General features: G+C 41.4%; 2 protein-coding genes across 6 annotated transcripts in view; one reads left to right on the forward strand and one right to left on the reverse strand.

The window, feature by feature from the left end:
• Positions 1–6,254, reverse strand: part of TRAPPC2 (trafficking protein particle complex 2) — a 17,031-nt gene extending 10,777 nt beyond the window's left edge. Inside the window, exons 1-2 of one of the 3 annotated variants that reach the window (XM_011957842.1) lie at positions 6,150–6,248; positions 5,675–5,817 (exon numbers count right to left, since the gene is read on the reverse strand). Coding sequence is in view for 1 of the 3 variants with exons in the window: in XM_011957839.1 (XP_011813229.1) it covers positions 5,681–5,763 (83 nt within the window). In the remaining 2 variants the exon portion in view is untranslated. Of the gene's footprint in view, positions 1–5,674; positions 5,818–6,149 lie in introns of all 3 variants that reach the window. The other 2 variants (XM_011957839.1, XM_011957841.1) reach the window with 2 other exon arrangements.
• Positions 6,255–6,337: 83 nt separating this feature from the next.
• Positions 6,338–9,020, forward strand: part of OFD1 (oral-facial-digital syndrome 1) — a 34,814-nt gene continuing 32,131 nt past the window's right edge. The window contains exons 1-3 of one of the 3 annotated variants that reach the window (XM_011957843.1): positions 6,338–6,708; positions 6,879–6,977; positions 8,107–8,307. In XM_011957843.1, coding sequence (XP_011813233.1) covers positions 6,697–6,708; positions 6,879–6,977; positions 8,107–8,307 — 312 coding nt within the window. In that variant the 5' untranslated portion in view covers positions 6,338–6,696. The remainder of the gene's footprint in view (positions 6,709–6,878; positions 6,978–8,106; positions 8,308–9,020) is intronic. The other 2 variants (XM_011957844.1, XM_011957845.1) reach the window with 2 other exon arrangements.

The following is a 9,020-nucleotide window of genomic DNA, read 5'->3' on the forward strand; positions in this document are numbered from 1 at the left end:
AAAATCCTTTACAGACAAGGAAATGCTGAGAGATCTTATCACCACCAGGCCTGCCTTACAAGAGCTCCTGAAGGAAGCACTAAACATGGAAAGAAACAACTGGTACCAGCCACTGCAAAAACAGGCCAAATTGTGAAGACCATCAATGCTATGAAGAAACTGCATCAATTAACAGGCAAAATAACCAGCGAACATCATGATGACAGGCTCAAATTCACACATAACAATATTAACCTTAAATGTAAATGGACTAAATGCCTCAATTAAAAGACACAGACTGCCAAATTAGATAAAGAATCAAGACCCATCAGTGTGCTGTATTCAGGAAACCCATCTGACATGCAGACACACACAGGCTCAAAATAAAGGGATGGAGGAAGATCTACCAAGCAAATGGAAAGCACAAAAAAGCAGGGGTTGCAATGCTAGTCTCTGATAAAACAGTCTCTGTTTTAAACCAAAACAAAGATCAAAAGAGACAAAGAAGGCCATTACATAATGGTAAAGGGATCAATTCAACAAGAAGAGCTAACTATCCTAAATATATATGCACCCAATACAGAAGCACCCAGATGCATAAAGCAAGTCCTTAGAGACCTACAGAGAGACTTAGACTCCCACACAATAATAATGGGAGACTTTTAACACCCCATTGTCAATATCAGACAGATCAATAAGACAGAAGGTTAACAAGGATATCCAGGACTTGAACTCAAGCTCTGCACCAAGCAGACCTAATAGACATCTATAGAACTCTCCACCCCAAATCAACAGAATATACATTCTTCTCAGCACCACATATCACATATTCTAAAATTGGTCACATAATTGGAAGTAACACACTCCTCAGCAAATGTAAAAGAACACAAATCACAACAAAGTGTCTCTCAGACCACAGTGCAATCAAATTAGAACTCAGGATCAAAAACCTCACTCAAAACTGCACAACTACATGGAAATTGAACAACTTGCTCCTGAATGACTACTGGGTAAATAACAAAATGAAGGCACAAATAAAGTTGTTCTTTGAAACCAATGAAAACAAAGACACAACGTACCAGAATCTCTGGGATACATTTAAAGCAATGTGTAGAGGGAAATTTATAGCACTAAATGCCCACAACAGAAAGTGGGAAAGATCTAAAATCGACACCCTAACATCACAATTAAAAGAACTAGAGAAGCAAGAGCAAACAAATTCAAAAAGCTAGCAGAAGACAAGAAATAACTAAGATCAGAGCAGAACTGAAAGAGATAAAGACACAAAGAACCCTTTAAAAAAAAATCAATGAATCCAGGAGCTGGGTTTTTGAAATGATCAACAAAATTGATAGACCACTAGCAAGACTAATAAAGAAGAAAATAGAGAAAAATCAGATAGATGCAATAAAAAATGATAAAGGGGATATCACCACCAATCCCACAGAAATACAAACTACCATCAGAGAATACTATAAACACCTCTACACAAATAAACTAGAAAATCTAGAAGAAATGGATAAATTCCTGGACACATACACCCTCCCAAGACTAAATCAGGAAGAAGTTGAATCCCTGAATAGACCAATAACAGGCTCTGAAATCGAGGCAATAATTAATAGCCTACCAACCAAAAAAAGTCCAGGACCAGATAGGTTCACAGCCAAATTCTACCAGAGGTACAAAGAGGAGCTGGTACCATTCCTTCTGAAACTATTCCAATGAACAGAAAAAGAGCGAATCCTCCCTAACTCATCTTATGAGGCCAACATCATCCTGATACCAAAGCCTAGCAGAGACACAACAAAAAAAAGAGAATTTTAGACCAGTATCCCCGATGAACATCGATGCGAAAATCCTCAATAAAATACTGGCAAACCGAATCCAGCAGCACAGCAAAAAGCTTATCCACCATGATCAGGTTGGCTTTATCCCTGGGATGCAAGGCTGGTTCAACATACGCAAATCAATAAACATAATCCATCACATAAACAGAACCAACGACAAAAACCACACGATTATCTCAATAGATGCAGAAAAGGCCTTTGACAAAATTCAACAGCCCTTCATGCTAAAAACTCTCAATAAACTAGGAATTGATGGAACATATCTCAAAATAATAAAAGCTATTTATGACAAACTCACAGCCAATATCATACTGAATGGGCAAAAACTGGAAGCATTCCCTTTGAAAACTGGCACAAGACAGGGATGCCCTCTCTCACTACTCCTATTCAACATAGTGTTGGAAGTTCTGGCCAGGGCAATCAGGCAAGAGAAAGAAATAAAGGGTATTCAATTAGGAAAAGAGGAAGTCAAATTGTCCCTGTTTGCAGATGACATGATTGTATATTTAGAAAACTCCATCATCTCAGTCCAAAATCTCCTTAAGCTGATAAGTAGCTTCAGCAAAGTCTCAGGATACAAAATCAATATGCAAAAATCACAAGCATTCCTATATACCAATAACAGAGAGTCAAAGCATGAGTGAACACTCCCATTCACAATTGCTACAGAGAGAATAAAATACCTAGGAATCCAACTTACAAGGGATGTGAAGGACCTCTTCAAGGAGAACTACAAACCACTGCTCAATGAAATAAAAGAGGACACAAACAAATGGAAGAACATTCCATGCTCATGGATAGGAAGAATCCATGTTGTGCACAGGTACTCTAGAACTTAAAGTATAATTTAAAAGAAAAGAAAAGAAAACATCTAGCTATTTCAATAAATCCAAGTTGTCAGGTCCTGACAAATTATATACCTTGGGTTAACAAATGTGATTGCATAACTTCTGATCAATGACATTTGAGAAATTGCAAGAAAAATGCCGTATCATCCGCTAGGTTAAATGCTATTCCTATTTTCAGAAACAGGAAAAAGGCTTATCTCCTAGTCTATAACAGGGTACACTCAGAGCGACTAGAACACCAACAGAAACATGTATTAAATGCTTATTTTCAGTCAGATGCCATGCCAGGCACTTTTATTATATATTAACTGATTTAATGTGAATCCCTAGATAAAAACAGATTATTATTCATTCATATACTCCTGGTTGTACTAGAACAAGTAATGCCAAACTTACATTTTTTGTTTCTGAAGGGAGATACGGTAGGTAAACAGAAAGTCATTTTATGAAATATTTTGGTATCTACTAAGAACAAACTGGAGTCCTGCAGCCTGGGTGAAAATACAGAGTCTTGCTAGAATGTTGCCCTCCATGAGAGCAGATACACCATTTGTCTCGTTCAATGTGGTATCCCTAGAGGTACAACAGTGCCAGGGACCCAAGAAACACTCATTATTTGCTGAATGAGAGATGGCTCACAGCTGACTTGAGTGTCAATACTCGGAGAACACTGGGTGCTCCATGTCAATTTATGGCACAGGGTCTCTAGGAAGGCTTTGAGGTTGACCTTAACCTAGTTTAGCTCAGTATTTGAATCAGTATCTTGAATGAAGATAACTTATCACATTCAAAGATAACACCAAGGGCGGCTAACTTATTAGAAGGCAGAAGGTAGGATTTAAAAAGATCTCCATGGCTAGGAGAGCTAGGTGAAATTAACAAGCTAGAAGTTAAGAGGATAAGAAAGAAAGCCCTGTACTTGGGCTTAAAAATCAACTGTACAAAAGGACAAGGGAAGCCTAGATTAAGAACAGTTCATCTATATCAACCCAAAAGTTCTGCAAGCTCAGTAAGAGGCAAAAGTCTGATAGGTTTGTCAAAAAAGCTAATGCAATTCTAGGTGGTATTAAGAGCAAGGTCGGGGAGAATGCTGATGTCCTCTTCAATAATATTATCATCTTTGGGGAAGATACTCAGTTCTGGGAATCATACTGTAAAAGGATCAATAACTCTGTGTGTTACAGGGGAGGGGAGGGCAGAATCTAGGCTAGGAAATGCTCTGGAAACCAGACAAGAGCAACTGAAGGAAAGAGGATGTTTAAACGGGGCGGGGGAGACTTTTTGGGGTGGAAAGGGAGTGGGGTACAGCACAGTACTATCTTTAAATACGGTAAGCTATCTAATGAAAAAGCGACTTAGCTAGGGATGGCAAATGAGTTTCCTTTCATGAGCGAATTCTAATCAACTGGTAGTGACTGCCGGGAACTGGTGCTGAGAAAGATTCTGAGCCTAAGTGTGGTCAGCAGGAAAGAATGCTGTGATCAATTATCCATGTCTGCTATGAATTTGGGGAAGTACAGTGCCTACAGGAGGGCCAAGTATTTGCTGACTCTGGACTATACAGACTTATTCCAAACCGTTTCATAGGCCAAGCCCAGGACTGCTCATTTGAAGTCACTGGGAAACTAGAAACTAAGGGGTGGCTGGCACAGCATCAGTGCCAGAGTAGCAAGATGCTCAATGAACTTGGAAGTCCCTTCTCATTTTAAGTTGCAGGCAAATGCAAGATAAAACTCATGGACTCCAGTTCCAAAGACATCCATTTTTGTAGCAAGCCTCTTTACAGCCTCTATAGAAGAGCTGCTAGAAAAACTGCCCTGTGCTCCCGACAGCAGTGGTTTCAGTTGTTCCATAGACCTGGGGTCATGAGACTAAACTGGTGTGGCATGGGATATGTCTATTGCCATGAGGAGGGGCAGTAGGAATACTACTGATAGGTCTCTAATGTGACATTTTTCTATTAATATTATAAGCAATTCTCCCACCCCTTAGAAGTTATGCTAGGTTTTCGAGAACATTTTATCTAATTATATTCATGTATTTAACTGTGGGACCAAAGGTGGGGGTGGAAGTGAGGGGGTCTTCAGGAACATTTTTTTTTTTTAAACCAGTGGACAAGCGATTCTACTTAACATTTACAACATATCAACATCTTTTTAGAACACTATTTTCATCATTCCACTCAAAAGCCTTGATGCATCTCAGCTACAGGATCATGTACTAGTACTCAAAACAGATTCCCACATTGCTCCCCTTGTCTTTTCTCAGCCCTGTTGTTCCACCTCTGCTAGCGTTGACTCGTTTACTTATTTTTTCTCCCAAATTCACTTTGACTGTATCCAGTTCAGAGCTGCTATTATTTCTCTCTTCATGCCTGGAATGTTCTCCTTGATTCTGTCTGCAACTACTACCCATCCTTTAAAATCCAACTAAGCCTCTCCTCCTCTTCAATTGTTTCCAACAAAAACCTACAGGTTCTCCACCTCCTATGAAGTCCTGTCACTCTTACTGCCTCTTAAATACTTTAAGTTTTTCACAGCCAGAGATCAAAACTCATTGTACTCATCTTCAATGCTGTACACAAAGCTGACATCCAATTTTGTCCTCACAGGACTTAGATACCGTATAAGGCTTATATTCCCAGCACACAACTCTGGAATCAGGCTAGATTCCTCACTGCCCCCAAGAAGATCGTGGCTTTTTTTTTTTTGTTTTCTTTTAATGATTCCTTTGCTCATTTTTCCCCTTCCTGTGATGTTCTCCTTTTTGCTCACCACCCGAATCCTACCCATCAAGGCCCTGATAAAGTCACTCTTTTTCCACAGAGATGATATGGATCACTTCCATCTTCAACCACCTACCCTTTAAACTCTTTATCTAGTCTACAATGTATCTTAGTTCTTGTTCAATTCTCTGGCTGTAACATTTTCATTATTGCTTCTGAGAGGTTTGGTTCTTTTTCTTTCTAATTACATTTAAGCATCATGAGGACTGGCTCACCCTTACCTCACAGCACACAATGGTTGGTACTCTAAAACGTTTAGCTCTGTGGATCTCAACCCGGAGCGATCTTGCTTCCAAGAGGACATCTGGCAATATCTGGAGACATCTTTGGTTGTCACACTTGGGGGAAGAAGGTGATACTGACAAAATAGAGAGCAAGGATACAGCTAAACCTACAATGCACAGGGCAGCCTCCCAAAACAAAGAATCTTCCGGCTCCAAAAGGCAACAGTGCCGCCGTTAAGAAACCCTGGGTTAGCTGAATGACCCAGTGAACCGCGAAACCACAGCCCCTGAGAGCGGACGTTTGCAGGCGGAAGGGCCGCGCGGATGAGCTGGCGGAGGGCTGGCAGGTCCGGCCCGGCCACCCCGGGGAAGGGTGGAGGTACAGGACCAACATCCGCGTCACGCAGGGGCTAGGAAGTCCTCCAGGGACTCAAAACACCCGCCCCCCACTCGCTCCATTCCTTACCTGTAGCCGGAGGCCGAGAACGGAAAGGCAATGTCAGTTTCCGCGGAAGACACCCCGGCGCCGCAACCGCAGCCAGAACGCCTAAACAGTTCTCGCGATACCCTGGGATGTGCTCTCGCGATACGTAGGTGGAGCTTCCGGCCGGTGCTAGGCAACTGAGCGCATGCGCCATAGCTCTTCAGAGCGGGAAGGCTGTACGTAGCAGGTCTGCAGAAGTTGCGGGGTCGGCTGTGAAGCGGTCATGCCTTGCGGCCTTCAGTCCGTAGTCTCTGGGCCCCCGCCCTCCAGCCGCCTTTGAGTCCTGCCTGGGTCCTCACCCATGCCTCAGAACCGCGAAGAAAGGAAGCTCGCGTGTTTGCTAGAAAACCTAGTTGGGAGTGCGAGGCAGAGAACGTTCAGCACCCTTGTTCCTTCCGAACCCCCGGGACAGAGGCAGGGCTCTGAGGGCAGGGATTCCCCTTCGTCTTGGCCCCACAGCCCGGGCTGGGCACTAAACTCGGGCCGCGGCGGGGCGAGCGAGGCGAGCTTCGGAGGAAGCTGACGCCTGATGATGGCTCAGGTAGACACACCTGCCCCTTCTCGGGGACAGGCGGAAATGAAGTCTTGTTTGTGTTCATTAAAACTCCTTTCCCCGCTAGGCCTCTTATGGCTTCCCCGGAGTCCACTGGTCTGTTTTCAGACGTTCACGCCTCTGCCCCGCAGGTAACCTGTAACCATTTTGTCTTCTAGTCCAACATGCTCCCCGTGGCTGATGTGTTGAGTCAAGATGAACTGCGCAAAAAGCTATACCAGACGTTTAAGGATCGGGGTATACTGGACACACTCAAGGTATCGGATTTAGGCGTATCTGTGTCATAACTTTTACAAGTGTAAACTGTAACAGGTAGTTAAAATTCAGTCAAGGTTTAGGTTTTAATAATCGTATGATACATAGATTGTAATGGTGAATTACGTTTTTATATTCCCGAATAACTCTCTATCCTGAAACATTACAGTCTCTTGAAAACGTTTGAGAAAATGTTGAGTTTGAGTAGTCTTAAAGGAGCATATTCAAATAATTAACTGAATTTGACAGTAAGATAGGAGGAAATATTTATATAATGAACACAGTAAGATTAGGCCTCTTTTATAAATATGGCTTATAGGTTCCTAAACTAATAAGTGGGTTTGTAAAACATTTGGATGAAGGACATTGACACCATACAGAAAATACTAGTGTACTGCTTAATAATAGTTTGGGAAATGAAAAATTTCATCTTTAAACTATATTGAAATGTATGAATATTTAATTTGGGCAGCGAATATCTATTACTATACTTTGGATTAACAGCCAGGAGTAGGATTAGCTCAGCGTGTTTTCATTGCAATATGCATTTCAAAAGCATATTTTACATTTAAAATACGTAGATATATCCTGTGTATATATCCTTTTTTAATTTAAATTATATGGTGAGCATTTCCCTGTTTCCTTAAAAGTTTTTTGAAATCTTCATTTTCAGTGGCAACAGGCTTATCTTTGGATATTTTTGTAATGTATATAGCAGTCCCCTGTTGTTGAATATTTTGGTTATATTCTCCAACAGTCCACAGAGGTGTGATGAAGTGGCAGAAATTTTTCCTATACTTAATATCCCAATCGTAAGCCTCTGAAATGGGCTTCTAGGGAAGTGAAGTTACGAGTCTGCAAGCGGATCTGGCTAACCACCCCTTTCATTTGGAAGCTGGGGAAAGAAAGCTTTTTCTAGAACCCACTGGACTGCTTGTCTCACGGGGTAAGACAAAGTGTGCAGGGAAAGGTTCCTAACTTCTGGCCATGGATCTAGAACCATTATGGAAATAGAAGGAAGGTTTCCAATGAATGTAACACATCTGTGTATATCTCTAATGAAACAATCCTGCTGAAATTTCTTTCCCTTGTGTTTGTTTCTTTTTTATTTTTGTTTTTATTTTGTGCTAGACACAACTTCGAAACCAGCTAATTCATGAGTTGATGCACCCTGTATTGAGTGGAGAACTGCAGCCTCGGTCCATTTCAGTAGAAGGGAGCTCTCTCTTAATAGGCGCCTCTAACTCTTTAGTGGCAGATCACTTACAAAGATGTGGCTATGAATATTCATTTTCTGTTTTCTTTCCAGAAAGTGGTTTGGCAAAAGAAAAGGTAAAGTCTTTCCTTTTCTATTTTTGAATTTTTTATTAACAGGTTCTTCCTCTGCTGACAGTAAAGTGCTGCATGATAGCTAAGTGCTCCTTGACTAGGTCTCTTTTGAGTTCCTCTTTGAATTCACGTTGTACCTGCACATAATACATTTGTTATATAACAAGTGGGTACTAAATATGAAATTAATTTTTTGGCATCTCATTTAGTCTCATGTAAAATAGTGATATATAGAATCTCTAAATGTTCCAGACCTATAATTGATCTATCCTCTATCTTGTCTAATAAGATTCTGCCAATCTGCTGAATGCCTACTGTAAGCTTGGCACTGTGATAGGCACACTGCAGATGTTTTGTGTGTTACAGATGAGGAACCAGAAGCTGGAGAGGTGAATCAGTTTGCCCAAGGTCAAGTAACTTTTAAGTGGCAATACAGGGTGGTAAATCTAGATCTCTAACATGAGCTCTTTTTTTCTGCACTAGTTTCTTCAGATGTTTCTCTTCTTTGTAATTAGATAAGTGAGAAATACGTAATTTAAAAAATCTGGGCTGGGCGCTTTGGCTCAAGCCTGTAATCCCAGCACTCTGGGAGGCCAAGACGGGTGGATCACGAGGTCAGGAGTCGAGACCATCCTGGCTAACAAGGTGAAACCCCGTCTCTACTAAAAAATACAGAAAACTAGCCAGGCGAGGTGGCGGGCACCTGTAGTCCCAGC

Source organism: Colobus angolensis, unplaced genomic scaffold (assembly GCF_000951035.1).
Source record: "Colobus angolensis palliatus isolate OR3802 unplaced genomic scaffold, Cang.pa_1.0 Scaffold450, whole genome shotgun sequence".
Lineage (NCBI taxonomy): Eukaryota > Metazoa > Chordata > Mammalia > Primates > Cercopithecidae > Colobus > Colobus angolensis.